This window comes from Danio rerio, chromosome 3, assembly GCF_052040795.2.
Source record: "Danio rerio strain M-AB ecotype USA chromosome 3, GRCz13ab, whole genome shotgun sequence".
Lineage (NCBI taxonomy): Eukaryota > Metazoa > Chordata > Actinopteri > Cypriniformes > Danionidae > Danio > Danio rerio.
The window spans coordinates 22,620,445-22,640,787 of NC_141023.1; the positions used below are offsets into that span (position 1 = coordinate 22,620,445).

The 20,343-nt window shown below is 35.6% G+C and overlaps 1 protein-coding gene across 20 annotated transcripts in view; it reads left to right on the forward strand.

The window, feature by feature from the left end:
* LOC147845615 (uncharacterized) overlaps positions 1 to 20,343 on the forward strand; it is a 123,625-nt gene that overhangs the window by 74,976 nt on the left and 28,306 nt on the right. For 6 of the 20 annotated variants that reach the window (XR_015480717.1, XM_087244337.1, XM_087244346.1 and 3 more), the window contains 3 exons: positions 4,493 to 4,632; positions 18,797 to 18,955; positions 19,071 to 19,269. Coding sequence is in view for 15 of the 20 variants with exons in the window: in XM_087244337.1 (XP_087100463.1) it covers positions 4,493 to 4,537 (45 nt within the window). In the remaining 5 variants the exon portion in view is untranslated. Of the gene's footprint in view, positions 1 to 1,043; positions 1,182 to 4,492; positions 4,633 to 18,796; positions 19,332 to 20,343 lie in introns of those variants that run through there. The other 14 variants (XR_015480720.1, XR_015480719.1, XR_015480718.1 and 11 more) reach the window with 5 other exon arrangements.

Here is a 20,343-nt window from a genome sequence, read left to right on the forward strand (position 1 = left end):
TTTTCAACCGACTCATGGTGAATCGTTACATCCCTAGCTCACGGCGACCTGAAGTTGATTCCCGGCTTAAGGTCCTTTGCCGACCCTTCCCCTCTCTTCTCCCAATACTTTCCTGTCTGTAACCTCCATTGTCCAATCCCTATAGAAAGGTGAGAAAACCCTCAAAATTAATTATTAAAATAAATAAATTTACAAAAAAACTATGCATAAAATAAAAATTTCTGCTGCTAACTGATTGTTTCGGCAATCAGTTTATTGATTACTGTTAACTGAGTGAAGGTAAAATGAACTGGTGTATAATGGAATGGTGTCAATGCACATTTTTATGGAGAAAAAAAGCCACCCAGGCCACTGTAGCAGCTGCCCACGTTGACCTTAAAGGGTATGAACTTTGACCTCTTCTTCTAGCAATTCCCACCCACTCCTCTCTCCTTATTTTCCTCTTACCAGCCGTCTGATGGCCCTCTTCCCATCATGCCTTGTGCCTGGCTCTCACATGTGGCTGCTGAGAGGGATGAGGTTTACTCTATTCTTCAGCTCTGGAGGAGAGGAGCGCTGCTTTAAGCGCAAACAGATGTGTTTTGAAAATAGAGGGAGGACAACTCTTTATGCAGATGCTTGATGGCATGGTAGTTATTCAGTATGTATATATGAGCTTATATCTGTGTTTTGATGCTCTTTTAAAAGCACATGCTGAGATTTAGACAGTCCCTGAGCTCCATATCCCATTAAGGAAAGGGAATTGTAAACGCTAACTTTGTGTGGTTGAAACCTGCTATTGTCCGCCGCCTGTGAGCCTGGGCTTCAGCCAAGCGAGACGTGGCTACAGAGGGAACTGAGCCCAGAATATGCAGCTTCCTGTAAGGCTTCTGCTGCAGAGGGCTGGGTGGGGCTGTGGGCGGAGCTGTGGGTGGGGCTTATTTCTAAATAGCCTGACAGATGCTAAATCTCAGAGCAAGTAACGTGACACATTTAAACCAGTAACCTTTGCTCTGTCCATTTTTCTCTTTCCCCCTCTGTTGTTTTTGCTTCCTCTCTGGCAGGTGCTTTGCATAGGGGCTTTCATCAAAGCTTTTGGATGTCTGGAGATTGAGTGGGGACTGAGATGGAAATGGAGAGAGACAAATGTTTGGGTGTAAATGGTTGTGCAAAGAATAGATTATATATTAGGTCACAATAAATGGATGAAGTTTGGATAATAAAGCATTTATTAACATACAAAAAAACTATTATTGTATTATTATATACACTCACTGGTCACTTTATTAGGTACACCTTACTAGTACGAAGTTGGACCCCCTTTTAAACTTCAGAAATGCCTTATGCCTTAAGGAACTGGAAATATTCATCAGACATTTTGGACTATACTGATTTGATAGCATCACACAGTAGCTGCAGATTTGTCAGCTGCACATCCATAATGCAAATAGTCTGTTCCACCACATCCCAAAGGTACTCTATTGGATTGAGATCTGGTGACTGTGGAGGCCATTTGAGTACAGTGAACTCATTGTCATATGCAGGAAGATGGTCTGACATTATCTGCGCTTTATGACATGGTTCCAATCTTCTGTTGTCCAATTTTCATGAGCCTGTGCGAATTGGAGCCTCTGTTTCCTTTAGTTCTTTGCTGGCAGGAGTGGCACTCGGTTTAGTCTTCTCCTGCTGTAGCCCATCTGCCTCAAGGTTCAATGTGTTCAGAGATGCTCTTCTGCATACCTTAGTTGAAATGAGTGATTATTTGAGTTACTGTTGCCTTTCTATCAGCTAAAACCAGTCTGGCCATTCTCCTCTGATTTGTGCCCACAGAACTGTCACTCACTGGATATTTTCTCTTTGTCTGATCTTTCTCTGTAAACCCTAGAGATGGTTGTGCATAAAAATCACAATAGATTAGCAGTTTCTGAAATACTCAGACCAGCCCATCTGGCACCAACAACCATGCCAAGTTAAAAGTCACTTAGATCACCTTTCTTTCCAATTCTGATGCTCGGTTTGAACTGCAGCAGATCGTCTTGACCATGTCTACATGCCTAAATGCACTGAGGTGCTGCCATCTGATTGGCTGATTAGAGATTTGCATTAACAAGAATACCTAATAAGTGGCCGGTGAGTGTATATTAATAAGATTTATGTTCATTTGAATAGTTCATTAATCATTTACTTACATCCTGAATGATCTTAAAAAGTCACCTACTCTTTTTAAATAACTGTCTTAAATTATTGTGAATAATGCAATATTTAATTTAGTAATGAAAAATTCATCATTAACAAAGTATAAAACACAGTTATTTTAAATTTGCTTTAACAAGTTAAGCATACAGCATTTGAAGCTATTTATAAACTGCTCACTATTAATGTAATCCAACTGCATCTATTAATGTACTGTAGAGTTAATGCTTAACGAATAATGAATTAACTATTTGCTACTGCTTGATAATTTATTTGAAGTGTGTAGATATTATCTAAAATAGAAAGTGTTACCTAAAATTTCGTCTTTCCACGTTTTCTTCTCATTATTCACATTTTCTTTGCTCTTTGTCAGTTATATTTGGAGTGAAACTGACACACTTTCTCTGAATAAGAATGAACTTTTCTCCTTGAGCTTTCTCAGTGCCATCGTTACATAAATTGGCTGATTTATGAGAAGAACAAGATTTCACTTCAAATCAGGGGAATTTAAAGTCCTTGTGGGGAAAAATCAGTGATGCAACATTTAGTTTAAGGCTGTGTTTATATCCATTTCAACCTGTAAACTCTTTCACAAGCTTTGAAGGCATCAGAGCTTAAGTGGAGAGCACAGGTACAGGCCTTCAGGAAGTTTTGTTCATCCACAGGCATCTTCCCATTTTTCCCCTCTTCTTATCACCAGGAAAGCAGTGAAGACTCGGGTTGCTTCTCTTGTTGTTGTTCTGACTGAAAGTTCCCACATTGAAGTAGCACAATGTGTCATTGTATCAGTGTTTTGATTTTCTGAATTGTTAGGGAAATAAAAAGCAATATGCAGAGTCAGTAGCTCACAGAGTGCAACCTTTGACTTCAAGCTCTATGCATTTTAAATAATAGCAAATCATGATTTGTTAAAAGAATTCCAACAGCTCTCTGCCCCTCAGCAGTTCTCAAATCCAGCAAAAAGCATTGTCAAAAAAACAAAAAATTCAGTCAAAATAGTCCATGTGTCTTCAGGGGTTTAAAACTTCACACAAAATACTTTTGTGCACACACATAAAACAAAAATAATGAGTTTAATGCACACTCATGATCGTTCACCCTATACTGACACTGAAAACAAGAAACTGTTGAACAAAGTCATTACTTTTGTTTCTTTAATCTTCATAATATTCTAATCGAACCACTGTTTTAAAGGGTCATGAAAGCCCCCTCTTTCAGTTCAAGTGTACCTCAGAATTTTTTCAAAAAATGCTTCATGATGGGAGCACTGCGAGCAGAGGGAGTAGTGGCCGTGGCAGGCAGAGCAGGGAAAAAAAAAGGGAGTAAACAACTGTTGTCAGTTGGCTCACAAAATGAGACACAAACTGTGAAGAGACCCAAGATTTTATAGTTTACAAAGTTAAAATGTAAAGAAATAAACAGTCATTTAATGCGCTGCTTTATTTTTTTTTTCTGTAATTTCATATAAAAAAAACTAAATTTGTTGTCTTTATAAGGATAATCATGTAAACAATTTAAATGAGGGGGGCTTCTCTCCTCCTCAACCCCTGGGTCTGAATGCAGACAAAGAGGATAGCAGTGCAGCAGGGTATCTTGCCGATCTATTTCAACCGTTAGCCCTTCTGGTAATCTGGAGGATTTTAAACATAGGTGAACAAAGCAGCACGGATAAAAGCGATGTGTCTGAATGGTAACAAACTCAACTGAAAAAACGTGACGTGTAATCGCTCCACTCGCAGATTCACGCTACGTCACCGATTTTGATGCAGCCCCAATTATTATTTTAAACTCGAAAGATGAAATTAGCTGACAAAAGCTCAAAATTATTCAGTTTTCCTCATAATCAAAGCTGGAGAGTGCTAACGTTGTCTTAACAGATGCTCAACACACACAAATATGTTTAAAAAGTTTTTTTTTTTTAAGTGCTCCAGGGTGTGATGAACCTAAGGATATTTTTTAGTATGTGTTGTTTTTTAAACTTAAACCTTGCTGTCTATGGAGGATGAGAGAGTTCTCAAATGTAATCTAAACAAAGGGGGTTGGAGTAAATTATCCATTTAATACCTGTGATTCCTCTAAAAAAGCAATAATAATCTGCACAGACAGAATAGTTTAGAAAGAATACTGCAGCATTCCAAATGTTTAGAGTTTACTTATTTTAACTTAAGGCCTTCAGTAGCTGCAAATGTAAACACACACACACACACACACAATTGTGAGATTTGTCCAGCTTGCAGCAATTCAGGTTTCTCTCAGTATCAGAAACTGGGATAAAGACAAACTCTCACTCTTTCTCTTTCTCTCTGCTTCTCACACACAGTCTGGGCCTGACATGAAGCTGACTCAACAGTGTCCCAACAGCTGATGTAATGCTGGCCTGCTGCAGAATGTGTTTGCATTGAAGGGGGCGATAGACCAAAGGACACACTGAAGGGAAAAAAAAAAGTCTTGACATAGGAAGTAAGCCTAACTCTCTCCATATGTGAGGTGTTTTGGTTGCCTGTTGCACCGCAGACAGATTTAACACTGTAAAGATTTTATGGGTTATACCTATCAATGAAAATAATCCTTCTGTTTAGTTGGATGGCTTATGATGATTTCACCGTTATGTAATTCTTCAGGGCCTTATGTATGTTGTTATGAGCCTGTGCTTATATTTACACACACTGCTAATCACATTTTGTTTTACTTAGATCTATGCTGCATCCTAATTCACATACTATCCATCCTAAATAGTATTTGAAAATAGAATTAGTGTGTCCCAAATTGTAGTATGTTGAAGAGTATGCCAAAGGTTCCTGGATGGTTTATAATTTTCATTAGAAATTCAGTGTTGAACTATACATTCTCAAACCGCAAAAATTTCCCACAATACACTACTAATAAAACTAAAAATTTGATTAGGACTACAAACTCAGAGGAAAAGCGTGAACAAACTACAAATATGGCACATGCACGAGTCCAACTGTCAAGTACACTATAAAAAATAAATCCTTAAAATTTACGGTAAAAAAACAGCAGCTGTGGTTGCCAGTATTTTACTGTTAAAAAATACAGTACAAAACGTAAAAGTAATTTCTCATATTTACAGTAAATTACCATGTTTCATTAATTTATGTATGTAATATGTCTGTATTTTAAATTACCAACATCTACACATTTTGTTACACTACTTTTGTTACACATAAACCTGGTAACACAGCCATACCCAAGTGATGATGAGAAAGTTACGTAATGAACCAATGCTCATCACAAACTTTTCCCACAAGCAGAAAAGTGTATAGTGTTAGTATTAGTGTTTAGAAGGTGCTCAGTGTCATTCACTCCGCTACTAAACACAAGTATGGTAACGTATAAAATTAAAGTCATCAAATAAACATAGTTTATCAACATTAGATGTAACATAAATCTCTAATGTACATAACTGATGGGGAAACAGCTAAAAAGATCTATATTAATGTCAACAATTTTTGTATTTTTGGAACAAATTTCGTTTTGTACAATTGTATTGTATTGTATTGTATTGTATGCCGATATATTGTGCATCCCTAATATTAAGGAAACATACTGTTAACCAGGTTACAGATTTTTACTGTAGCATTTTTACAGTTTTTTACCGTTAAAGTCACTGCCATTATTTACAGTGTAGAGAGCCTTTGGTAAAGTTCGAATAACTTTGAATTAATATCTAACCAACTGGACAATATTTCAATCAGGTTTTCTGTGTAAGGTGTTTGGAATGTATATTATATAAAGACCTGATGAGATTTCTCTGCACTAAAGACTCACAAATGGCATATTGACCTGCTGCTGCTGCTTTAATATGGTATAGGTAATTAACCTTAAAGAAATGAAGATGATGTGTCGAGATGATTGATGGGTGACTTAACTAAGTCCGTTTATGATGTAGCATGTCCCAAAACTAACATACTCTTGTTACATACTCAAAAGTATTTACTTTTTCTTCATGAAAAACATAGTATATACTATTTAGAACATAGTATAAGTATGCGAATTGGCACACAGATCATTTTTGGGCTCTGAGCATGGCTGTCAGAGTCACAGTTGGCAAAAGGTCATAAGTCAGACAGGATCAAAGAGCTGTTTAGGAGGCAATGAGTGGAAAAAAATAGAACCTAAAAAGGTGGCAAATTGATCTCTTAGGTTTAGACATCATAAACACACAACATGCATCAAAAAGGGAAAATGTCTTTGCAAATATTGATTTGTCCTATGTAGCATTTTATAATATGGTCTTATTTGTTAACTTTATCTAAAGCATTTGCCTACTGACAATAAGAAATATCAATTTTTACATTTGTTAGCCTTAGTAAGACTAATCATTCATTGCACCTTTGCATTTCAGTAATGCATTCGTACAAGATGAAATTACAATTAACTTTGAAGATTAACTGAAGATTAAAAAGTAAAATTAAAGTAGAAACCATAAAAGTTAAACCATTTTCTTAAGATATAATGAATGTTTACTGGAAATGTACATAAAACATGAATCACCTTTTTGTTAATTTAACCAATTGCCATTTTATTCTGTAAATTACTTCATTTTATTTAGAATATTTTTAATTGAATTTATTTTGAATTAGAAATGTCACCTATAGAGTGGAGGAACTATGACATCAATTTGTATGCAAAAACCCAGAAGCGAGTTCATTATTTTAGCAGTCCCGGTTCCCTCATCCCAAAGTCAGTGGGTTTTTTGAATGAGATTTTGGTTCAATCGTTTAAATAAGGTTTGTGGCAAACACAAACACAAGATACATTCACGATTTATTCTATGAGATTGATCACATTAGTTACATCACACTCTTGATATTTTAAATCAGTTATGCTTCTTTAAAAACACTGTTGCTATCAAGTTGCTAAATGGTGACTACAGGCGATGTCGGAGGCATTATACGTCATCGAGCTAAACTGGTCTGGAACACAGCCAGCTTTAAATATACAGCTTGCGTCAGGCATTTGGATTCATCTGCTGTTTGTTTTTTGTTATTTTGGTATTTAAGTATTTTACAGTTTGTAGTATTTTTCTAATTGGGCATTCATGTTGTTTGTAAATAAAAGAGACTTAAAGATTCATTTGTTTTAATAAAGCAATTTCATTAAGAAACTGTTTTACATAGTACAGCCTGTCACTTTTCTGCTCTCAGTAAATCAAATATGTAAATACATTTGTAAAAATCTATAAACATTTACTACATTTTAATGTGATTCTTTTACACTAACATACAGTTGATGTCAGTAGAATTATCGGTGAATTATTAGCACCCTTTTGAATTTTTTTTTATTATGATATTTCACAAATTTCCCAAAAAATGTTTAACAGAGCAAGGAAATTTTCACAGTATATCTGATCATATTTTTTTCTTCTGGCGAAAGTCTTATTTGTTTTATTTCGGCTACAATAAAAGCTAATAAAAAATATTAAACCATTTTAAGATCAAAGTTTTTAGCCCCTTTAAGCTATATTTATTTTAGGTAGCATTTAAAACAAGCTTAAAACGGTGTCGTTAGCAGGGTGGTGCTGACATCACAGGCGAGCGCCCTGTAGTCAGTGTAGTCCGTTTATAACCTATTGTTGACTTTTTAGTTCTTCCGTTTGCATTTAAGATCCAAAAGTGGTCAAAGTTATGTTATCGTGTGAGGATTATCTGGTCGGACAAAATGTGTAAGTGTGATGAACAGTGTTTGAACACAGAGCTTATTATTTGCAAACTTTGAAAAGTCTATGGGAAATCTATTCTAGTCTATGGGATTTTATTGAGGGAACCAGTTTTATGCTAGCAGCCGATTGGCCGACAAGGTGACGTCATAGTTCCTCCACTCTATTTATATAATAAACCAAATATTAAGTTTACTCAAGCACAAAACTATCAATTCAAAGAAACTGACAATTGCAAAGTGCTACTAACATATATTGATAATTAGGTTAGGTTTTAATAAATGTCATATGACTTAGAAATTTAAACTAGTGAATGTGTTTCAATTTCCATATATATTCCTGCAAACAGTTTTAACAATTAAATTCCAATCAACAGTGCAGCTACTAGGCTAATAAAGTCATTTTTCTTTCCTGTTGTTAACCTAACACTGGGCTTTTGAATTTTAAAACAGCTCTCAAGTTCTACTTTAAAGAGTCCGAGGCGCCACACAGATCTGAACAGATCTTCCAATGAAACTCAAAACAGTCTGACGAGTAGTTAAACCTACAGGAAACAGTAGCTCTTCAGCATTTATGTGGCTCATTATTGAGCTCTGTTCACCTTAGGACATTTCACACGTCATACACAACAACTAACCCTCGCTAACATGGACACATGTCTGCACACATATCTGAACTTGAGTTTAGGAGTTGTACTGAGATTAAATGTAATAATCCTAATGTAGTGACAAATTAAACACAACCATCTTTAATATATCAATGTGTTGAATAGATGTAATTTTGAGGAGACCTAAAGGGAGAATCCAAATTCAATTCATATATTTGAGCTGAGCTAACAAACATGATGCATTATTTGAGTTGGAATTAGGAAAGCATACTGTAGGTTTTTTCTCTTTATACTCTATTAATAGGTAGCATTGTGGAATAAGGCCCCCTAATTAACATTAAATGTATTAACTAATGTTAGCCAACAATGCACAATAAATTTATTCAGTATTTATTAACTGAGATTACTGATAGTAGTTAATGAATTCAGTGATTTATAACTGTTAATTAATGTTAGCTTTGGTTCATTGAGTTACGTTTATAAATAAATTATTTAAATCTAAAGATGCATTTATTCATCTTAAAATTAGCTAAGATTGTAGCTATATTATATTATATATATTATATGTTATATTGTTAATGGAATTTGTACATATTAATATAATGCATTAACAGGGCTGAGCGCTAAAATCGGTATCGTTATTTATTGACCGTATACAGTACCATTGTCAATATCGATAAAAAAATTAAGTTCGGTATGAAGTTTCGGTATCAAGCGCCATAGTTCTATTAAAAGTTTTGAGCGCGCGCCTTGGAAGAAATGCCAATAAACTTAGGGTGTAAGTTTGTCATTTCCAGTGGAGACGCACAACTTGTGGTGCAAATAGGAAGCGATGTTCACATGATCTGCAAGCAGCACGTATGTGACATGTGCATTTTCCAGGTGCACCTAATTGAAAAACATCTGAACTATTAAGAATGCCATGAGCACACCGTGTTTCATGTACAGTACTCTAAGTAGAACTCATCTCAGACAAACACAGCGCATCCAAACACTGCAGTGCTTTTTCATTTTTTCGGAGATGCAGCAATGGTTTGTTTGTTTGTTTGGCATCCTTTGAGAAAATTATTGATGGTCGCCTAGTTTCAAAAAGACGGCAGGAGACCACGAGTGCAAAGCACATTGAAAACTAGGTTTTGGGTTGAGTCATCATCACTTTAGGCCAGAATAACAACAAGTACGAAAATCAGTGCAGTGACTAGCAGCAGTGAAGAGATTGTAAATAAAAAAGGGTTTAAGGATTTCGCCAGAGTGGCTTTTTGGTTTCTTTTCTTGTGCATCCCAGCCACTAGCTCCCCATCTGGTTAAAGAGTCTCTTTAACACTTGAGATGAGAAATTTTTGCTTAGATATTTTTGTTTTTGACTATTAAAAAACTATTTGTTGCTGTAAAGTTGGTAAATTAAAATAAAGGGGCCAAATAAATAATCCTAATACTCCTAAATGGGTTGTAAAAAAAAATCAATAATTATCAATACCGAATAATAAGAAACATGATATCATAATAACTTTTTTGTTGTATCGCCCAGCCCTATGCATTAATAATCATTGTTAAACGGTATCCATGAATTTATAATGAATGCATTTATTAATTTACCATATTATATTTCAGGATTTCAAGATTTAAACCACTTCAAATGCTAAATACTGTATGTATGTCTATACAGTTGAAGTCAGAATTATTAGCCCTCCTTTGATTTTTTTTATTTTTCTTTTTAAATATTTCCCAAATGATGTTTAACAGAGCAAGGAAATTCTCACAGTATGTCTGATAATATTTTTTCTTCTGGAGAAAGTCTTATTTGTTTTAATTTGGCTAGCAAAAAAAAAGTTTTAAATTTTTTAAACACTTTTTTATGGTCAACATTATTAGCCCCATTTAAGCTATATTTTTTTCAATATTCTACAGAACAAACCATCGTTATACAATAACTTGCTTAATTACCATAGTCTGCCTAGTTAACCTAATTAGCCTAGTTAAGCCGTTAAATGTCACTTTAAGCTGTATAGAAGTGTCTTGAAAAATGTCTAGTAAAATATTATGTACTGTCATCATGGCAAAGAAAAAAGAAATCATTTATTAGAGATGAGTTATTAAAACTATTATGTTCAGAAATGTGTTGAAAAAAAATCTTCTCTCCGTTAAACAGAAATTGGGGGAAAATGAATAAGGGGGGGTATTAATTCTGACTTCACCTGTATGTATGCATGTATATTACATATAATCACAAACTGGAATGATATATATATATCATTATTATTCCCTATCCTGTCAATCCAGTTTGCAATTAAATGTAGATTCAATTTGATTCACATGTCTTTAACCGTTTGAAGTTTTACATAAATTGGATGGTGAATTGGAATGTAAACTGTTATTAAAGAAAATTAAGTAATTACATTTCAAAGAAATTTGACTATATTCACTTTCCAAAGTTAACCAACAGATTGCCATCATGTCTTAAATTAAAATATAAATCAATTGTACCCTTTTACTGTCAAACAGGACCAGTGTGAAAAATACACTATTTAGACACTAGGAAGCAAAAATAAATCACATAAACCCTTTAATGAGCAACTTCTTTCAACATGACAATGAGTTTTTCTTGGCTCCTCCTGACGTTTGAGTTCTCTGTCTTGAACCCAGCCCTCAACAGTGGATCAGCAGGCGTGAGGAAAAGTGTGTACATATTCGAGAAATGAATCACCCAGTCTCCCCCTCCAGGGTTCCAGAAGGACTTCACTGCCAGACAGCCTCTCCACTCAGATAAACTAGCCTATGGGAAGGAATTTCTTCAGCATCAACTCTTTAAGCACTCTTTTATGCTAGTCCTAAAGCAAAGCTGACGGCCTTCTTCTCCATAATCTGCACTGAAGCTCCTCTTCTGGGATGGATTCATAAAAAGCAGCAGCATATGGTTCCCTACCAGTAATGTGTACCTGGAAGTGGTTAAACTTCAGAAGCATGGCCGTTATTCTCACAACATAGTTTTGTCTTTTCTTGTCTGTGCGTTTGAGAAGTCAAGAGGCTGAGAAAGAGAGAAAGAGAGAGAAAGGGGGAGGTAATGTTCTCTGCAGACGTAGACTTCTGCTCACTCCCTGACTAATTTCCCCGGCTGGAAGACTGCAGAAAGGGGGATGGGAGCGTCTAATAGCTTTTCAGCAAGACATTTTTCCAGCAGCACGCAGGTCTGGGCAAAGTGCTCCCAGTAGAAGGAGTTGGAGAAATGGAGAGCGGCGGCTCTCAGCATGGCTGATAAATCGTATGTTGAGGAACAGGCTTCATTTTTTTTGGCCTTTTAAATTTAAGTTAGAATGGGCACTGTGGATGATGACTGTACACTTATTGTGTCTTATGTTATGTTTTCTGACACGTTTTAGTGCAGTCTTGCAATCCATTCATACATTTTTATTTATAAAGAAAGCTTTGAATTAATTTTTGCTTCATTGCATGGTTTATTATTAACAGAAATGTTCAAACCCCTCTAAATTCAGTCAATAGATCAACCCGAGCAGCCTCAGAAATCAAGTGGGATGACAAAATAAACTTAGCCTTATTCCTTGGCCTTTTAAATCTAAACCGAGGATGTTGTTGAGGACATAACACCTAATATGATGGCAGAATAGTATAGCCATTTATTATTCAATTTAACTTCATTTCTATATCACTTTTTACTATATAGATTGTGTCATAATAATTCAAATTGTAAAACAAACATCTTTCGTTCAATTGTCACTGTTGAAGTTCAGTTCAGTTTAGCTCAGATCAGTGTAATGCAAATGCCACTATACTGAAGGCCAATCCACCAATGCAAGCTTCATCAGTCACAGTCAAGCAAGTCAGAAGCGACACAAAAGGAACCAAACTTCATCAGTTGATTGGAGTGAAGAAAAAAAGTCAAAACATCTTGTGCAAGGCATATTTATTATAGACCTATCCATTATGTACGGATCAAATGCCAAATTTAACGCACAGCTAAAGTTTGCCAAGGGTCACAAGTCTGCTATCTATTCATTTATCCTCAAGTCATCTTTTGGATTAATTTTAAGCTCCACTTTCTGTTTGATAACTCGGTAACTTGTCAAAACCGTTACAGTTGTCAAAAACTGCACAGTTTGCTTGTTTTGGCTGTTGTTTTTGTTTTAAGATGGTCTTCACTTTTATATCAGATTGGTATTCTGGAAATAGCCTGAACCCAATGTAAAAAAAAGTTATCCTAATCAAAACAATAAACTTGAAAATATTTCAATAGCCTACAATAGTCTATTAGTCTACCATGGGAACAGGAAGAAAACTTTCAGTGATAAATAAATTCTCTGTATAATTGATGGATACGAAACATTTGGCAAACAAAATAAATGCACACTGCTAGGGCAACAAGCACCAGGTCTAATATCTTGAGTTGCTAAAAAGTATACAATTAGCAAAACAACTGCTCTTGTGATTATTCATAAAGTTATAGTATATTTAAAAACTGATTTCTGAATGATTTGACTGAACAATTAATTATTCAGTTTGCTGGTCTTTGCAGGTTTTCTGGTGATTTAAGCTGGACTTTAGCTAGCCTTCTACACTATTAGCTAGTAAGAGTTGAAAACTCACTGTAAAATAAGCTAACATATCAGATTGACAGACTACAGTAAGTTAGACCGGATAACCAGCTTATCATCATTCTTTGGCCTATTAAAATTGAATCAGAAAAGTTGCTGTGGACATGAGGTTGTATTTTATATTAACGAATGTAGGGCAGTCTCAAAACTTTAGCTTCTACTTCCTTTGACACACCTGGCTGGAAGTTTCTAGTATACATAGAAAGAGCTTGATTAACTGTTTCACTTGTGCCTGTTGGAGCTAAACTCTGCCGGACACCTGCCCTCCTGGATTGATTTTATGCACCCTTGATATAATGTATTTATTTAATGTAATTTATCTATTATGTAGAGATTAAATGCCATGGTTTACTCACAATTATGTTGCAATACTCAACGATTGTTTATTCTGAGACTGAAAAACACTCTTAAATAAGCCAGTCTTACAAACGAGCCATAGTCAAGTGCTGAATTTAATATAAAAATAATAAATAAATAAAATATTCATGTTATTAGAAATAAGATTTTCTTTAAAAATGTCATTCAAAAGTACTTGTTCAATATAAAAAAAATTCATTCTAATACAGTCTATGAATACATTTTTGCTGTTTGATTGACTGCCCTCCTTACCAGAAACCTAAACAATTTTACATTATTAGAAACAAAGCTATTTTAAATAAATGTTCTCATGAATATTCTCTACAGCACTGTTTCACTAAAACAAATAATTCCAAACAAATACCAAATAATTTCCAAAAATACCCTAAAAACAAAATAGAATAATGAACCAACTTTTTCCAACGTATAGAAACACTTTTATAATTTTGGTAAATTGTGTTTTTTTTTTGATTGATTGATTGATTGATTGATTGATTGATTGATTGATTGATCGATTTATTTGTTCACTTCTAAAGGCTCAGTCCCCATTAATTGGCCAAGATACTTCTAAAATAAGAAAGACAGGCAGGTTTGGCATCACATAAAGTTGAGTAGACAATGATGAATGTGATTGTTTAATGCACTTTAAGGTTACGTTCACATCTGACAGATTTGGTTTCATTAATCTCTGATGCCGTTTTATTTGTTTAATGCATTTCATTTGAATAAGTGTATGCCACAAACACATTTTTTCTCTGTTCAATCTAAAAATGACACTGAGCATAAAAAGAAAAGGCCCAAATGTATAATTTTTTAACCAAGAAAGCTGAACTGCAAGTGTTCAAGATAAATCTCATCTCATACACTAAGAGCAGCTACCGTTCTTGCACTGAGCATCATTAATTAAAGGTTTTGTGTGTTTATAATGGAGCATCAAATTGGGCAGACTGAAAAAAGTCCCAAGACTTGTGGCTAGTCATGAAAGCTCAACAAATTCTCTCCAAACAGACCTACTTAAACACAAATGCTTGTGTTTGATTGCCAAACATTAAATGTTTATTTCTTCATGGCACAAATAATTGAATTCAGATTCTTTTAATATTCCAGATAAAGGTTTAGTATTTAAAGGCATTTCTGTTGCATGTGGGTTATAAAATAAAATTGCTTTGCAATAAAATAGCTTTGCACATTTGCAATTCTGGTTCGTTTTGCTGCTAGCAGTATGAGACTAGATATCTGCATGACTTCCTGAGAACACATGCACTCAATTTGAAAAAGCAACACCTTCTCGTGTATCTGCCCTCTCCATTTTTATTTCTTTATTTCTTCTTATCATTTTTTTGGAATATGCAATGAGCTTTCCATTTCCTCTGCCTTACCCTAAAGCAGAAAGATAATGGTCCAGGGTGCTCAGGTTTCTTTATAAAAATATAAAATCTTTATGAAACATTTTATATTTAGCAATCAGTTAGTGCAAGAAAGAGAGCAATTACTACATTAATCCACATTATTCTGCAGGTACGATATGGTCCTGAGTGCATTCATGACCAATTCTTTCACTTTATGACACCTCAATGTATCCTCAGGACGCATATGTAATAATTGGATCTTTAAACCATGGATCATAACAAACCAGTAATAAAATCAGTCAAACCAGTCAAAACTTTTGTAAATGTATAGATTTATAACTTAATTTTTAGTCCAAATGAAGTGCTTAGCAATGCATATCACTAATCAATAATTGAAGTTTCATTTTTTTATGAAAGAACATTTACTAAATGTCTTTTATTTTATTTTATTTTTTTAAATATCTTTTATTAATATTGAAATGTTGTTTGGCATAAGGTAAAAAAATGCTCATTTAGAGTCATAAAATATATTTAAGGTTATTCCCACAAATATTAGAAAAAACAAAAATAGCAAGAAGCATTTGACCTGCATTTTTGCATATTACGAATCACCATGGGTCACATTTTCAGCTAAAAATCCTCTTTAAGGTTCTGCCGAAGCACAAAAAAGCAACTTAATTGTTTTATGTTCGATGAACTTAAATTTGTAAAAAAATATTAAGTAAATTTAATCAATTTGTTTTGGGACAACATGATCGAATTAAATTAAATTCATGTTTATTTTTGTAACACTTTTACAATGTAGATTGTGTCAAAACAGCTTAACATAGAAGTTCTAGCAAATTGAAACTGTCAGTCCTGTTTCAGAGTTGAAGTTTAGATTAGTTCAGTTCAGTGTGGTTTTTCACTGCTGAAAGGTTGAACACTACAGAGCAAATACATCTATGCGCAGCTACACAAGTCTAAAACCAAGCAAGCTAGTGGCGAGGAATAAATGTTACCAATTGACGAAAGTGGAGAAAAAAACAGGCTCAGTTGGGCACAGCCATTTCTTCTTTAGCCAAACTTTTTGTGCAGAGCTGCAGTCTAGGTGCTAGTGGCTGGAAAACACTGGACATCCACTGGGGAGTTGCTGCAGAAGCCACCATTGTTTGGAAGCCACAATTTACATAAAGAATTTGCAGATTTTCCCACTTTTTCATAAGGAAAATGAATTTAAATACAGTATGTTAAAATGTGTTAAATGTAGCTTGTTAGTTAGGGAATTCTTATTAACTTGTTACTGTACATTCAGTAATGGTCATAAACAGCCAAAGAAATCATACTCAGAACTGCAGAATTATGTCATATTGGTTTTTATTAATATTTGTGGATTTTTTTTCTGCTAAACTGTCATTAGTTGCCTGAATGATATTTGCAGGGTTGATAATTTGATTTTTGCAGACATTTGATCTTTTACACAAAGTTCAAATAAGCTAATAGTAATTGGTAGATACAGTAGCAGTGCAGATGCCTTCATGTGGTTTGAAGGGTGAAAAGGCTTTATTTTCCTTCTGTTTCTCTTTCTCTCTCCACATTCCTGAAATCCTTTTCTCTTCCCCTCGTCACATTAACGTTAGGTGATATTGGGTTTACTGCCTCGTGTCCTCCTGCGCTGTCATTTCTGGCAGAATAAACGCACAACGCTGCCATAGTTTCCATAAACCTACTCACACTCGCTGTCTCTTTTTTTTCTACCTCTCTTTATTTAACCATTAGCCTTGCAGTCCTTAAATAATGTAGCAAAATTTCATCTGTATTGAATTTTTGCTCATACCTTTACTCATATATACGTATAGACTTTTAAAATGGCTCTTTTGTCCAGTGTTGTGTTTGTATTTATAATTATTTTAAAGTGCCTCCGCAAAGTATTCATAGCGCTTCACTTTTTCAGCATTTTTTTATGTTACAGCCTTATTCCAAACTAGATTAAATTCATTTCTTTCCTTCAAATTTTACACACAATACCCCATATTGACAATGTGAAAAAAGATTTTTTGAAATTGTTGCAAGTTTATTAAAAATAAAAAACCTGAAAAATCACATGTACATAAATATTCACAGTCTTTGCTCAATACTTTGTTGATGCACCTTTGACAGCGATTACAGCCTCAAGTCTTTTTGAATATGATGCCGCAAGCTTGGCACATCTGTCTTTGAGAATTTTTGCCCGTACCTCTGAAGCTCTATCAGGTTGGATGGGAAGCGACGGTGTACAGCCATTTTCAGATCTCCCCAGAGATCTTCAATAGGATTTAGGTCTGGGCTCTGGCTGGGCCACTCAAGGACATTCACCAAGTTGTTGTGAAGCCTCTCCACTGGTATTTGGGCGGTGTGCTTTGCGTCATTGTCCTGCTAAAAGATGATTAGTCACACCAGTCTGAGGTCACTCTGAAGAAGGTTTTCATTTAGGATGTCTCTGTACATTGCTGCATTCATCTTTTCCTCTATCCTGACTAGACTTCCAGTTCCCGTTGCTGAAAAACATCCCCACAGCATGATGCTGCCACCACCATGCTTCACTGTATGCATGGTATTAGCCTGGTGATGAGCGCTGCCTGGTTTTCTCCAAATGTAACGCCTAGCATTCACTTCAAAGAGTTCAATTTTAGTCTCATCAGACCAGAGAATTTTTTTCTTATGGTCTGAGAGTCCTTCAGATACATTTTTTTAAACATTCCAGGTGGAGAGTGACTTCCGTTTGGCCACTCTACTATACAGGCCAGATTGGTGGATTGCTGCACAGATGGTTGTCCTTCTGTAAGGTTCTCCTCTCTACACAGAAGGACGCTGGAGCTCAGACAGAGTGACTATAAAGTTATGGATCACCTCCCTGACTAAAGCCCTTCTCCCCCGAATCATTCAGCTTAGATGGCCAGCCAGCTCTAGGAAGAGTCCTGGTGGTTCCAAACATCTTCCACCTACGGAGGATGAAGGCCACTGTGCTCATTGGAACTTTCAGTGCAGCAGAAATGTTTCTGTAACCTTCCTCAGCCTTGTACCTCGAGACGATCCTTGTCTACCGAAAATTGTCTTCATGCTTGGTTTTTGCTTTGACATGCACTGTCAACCCTGAGACCTTATATAGACAACTGTATGCCTTTACAAATCATGTCCATTCAAACTGAATTTACCAAAGGTGAATTCCAATTAAGCTGCTGAAACATCTCAAGAATGATCAGTGGAAACAGAATTTATTTGAGCTCAATTTAGAGCTTCACGCCAAAGACTATAAATACTTATATACATGTGATTTTTCAGGTTTTTTATTTTTAATAAATTTGCAACAATTTTAAAAATCTTTTTTCGCATTGTATGAGCGTGTATAGGTTTTTCCCAGTACTGGGTTGTGGCTAAAAGGGTATCCGGTTCCTTAAAAATATGCTGAAATAGTTGGTGGTTCATTCCACCTTGGCAACCTCTGAAATAGAGGCTAATCAGAAAAAAAAATAATACTGCATGAACTCTTTAACTCTATGGAAGTTGAGCCTATTTCCAAAATATAAAGGTGGAGTGCTCTTTTTAATATTTGTTCACTGAACACGAGCTGGTGAAATTAATTTAGCTATCTTAAAATATCTTATAAGACCTTCCCTAACAGCTCAGAGAGACACTGAAAGAAAAAAAAGTGGAGAGAGAAGAAAAAAGACGAGAAGCCTCGCCTAAACCTAAAACACATAATCAGTCCAAGGCAAAGGAGATGAAATTATACCAAAGTAAAACAGAATCCTGCTTCCACTCTTTCAAGCTGTTTTGGTAAATTACACGTCTCTTTCTCTCGTCTCTCTCTTTCTCCCGTCTCTCTCTCTCTTTTAACCCCGCTAACCTCCATCTGTCTGCTGTGAGCTGAGAGCAGCCACGCTCGAGCAATAATGTACGTTAATCAAAAGCTCATGCCACATTGATTTTAATATTCGCAGACTTTTTTAAAGGACCGCACAGACTTAAATGCTTTGACAATCTCTGGTGTTTGTCTGAATTGCAGTTGCCCTTGCTGTGATTGCTGAACTGCCCAAAAGGAAAAGGAAAAAAACGGCCCACAGCGCAGCTCCATAATGCTTTGCAGCCTCCATCATTAGCGCTGTCTGTGTTTGTGTTGAGAGCTGGCATAACAAGCATCCGGAGCATTTGTAAGGAAGGCCAGGTAAGACTAAAGTAAAGTGATATCAGGTGGACGGCATCAAAAGTGGGGTAAATGGAAACAGCAGGAATCAAACCTGGAGGCGAAGCTTACCTCTCCAAATCCTCTTTCGCTTCAGTGTGGATCCCTATAAGATCTCTGTCAGCAGATGCCTGCCCGTGGAGACGTGGCTGTTCACGGCCTCGTCTCCTCCTCGAACCACAGCGCTGTTCTTCTCTAACCAACACAAATAATCATCTAGAAGAAGTCAAATTTATCCCAAACGCTGGATGTGCTGTGCTGAGGGTGGACACACTCCTGGCTTTTCCTCAGCTACTGTGAGCTATAAAAACTGTGTAAACAATACAAAAAAAGTGAATAAAGCTCAAAAGCACTTGCACTGTTGTTTATCTAAGTCCATTTAAAAATCAAAAAGAATTAGTATTTGTGCCATTCCTATTTTTTAATGTACTGCATCAGGTTCATATTTTGAATCTTTTGGGAGCTGTTTGGGCTGAACTGTGAACAGGTATACTGTGTCCACAGACAAATTAGGTTAATATAAAGTTTTAATAAGTGTGTATGGATGTTTCACTGTGATGGGTTGCAGCTGGAAGGGCATCTGCTGTGTAAAACATATGCTGGATAAGTTGGTTATATACATTCCGCTGTGGTGACCCCCGATTAATAAAGGCACTAAGCTGAAAGGAAAATGGATGAATGAATGAATAAAGCTTTAATATATAAGATTAAAAAATTTCCTGAAATTAAAATAGGATCCAAATCACTCCCTTATTAAGGCCCACGGCAACGTGACGTAGGAGTGCGGTTTCCCTGCCGAACCAATTGATTGACTGCCATTTATTAACATGTTTCTGCAGTAACGTTTATAATTATATAGTCAAGACAGGACGTATACAAAGCAACTGGGATTAAAAGATCTGTTCAGCTCTCTGTGATCATCAATCATCATCAAATGTAATGAGGAACGAGTTTTACAAGTTCAAAAAGTTTTTAAAACAGTGCATATTTGTTATGAATTGCAGCGATTTACTTCAGCTTTACTTTATCGCCACAGCTGCATGTCAGTACTATTATAAAAGAAGACCATTCAATCCCAGGTTGTGGACATTAAATCAGGTTTTTTTGGACATTAACATAACGGATATCCATACAGTCGTGGATATTAACGTGTATCCTGTCACATTTGCAGGCAAAAACAGTGCAAAGTTAACATGTTCGCTGTCTGTGTGTGTGTTTGTGAACTTTGAATGACATTGCATGTAACTCATCGGTCTCTACAAATTCATCAAATAATCATTGGGAAAGTTCTTACTGTAGTATTTCTCATAAACGTTAAATGAGATCTGCTTCCTTCATGTCTGTCACTGTTCTGTTTATCTGACACAGCC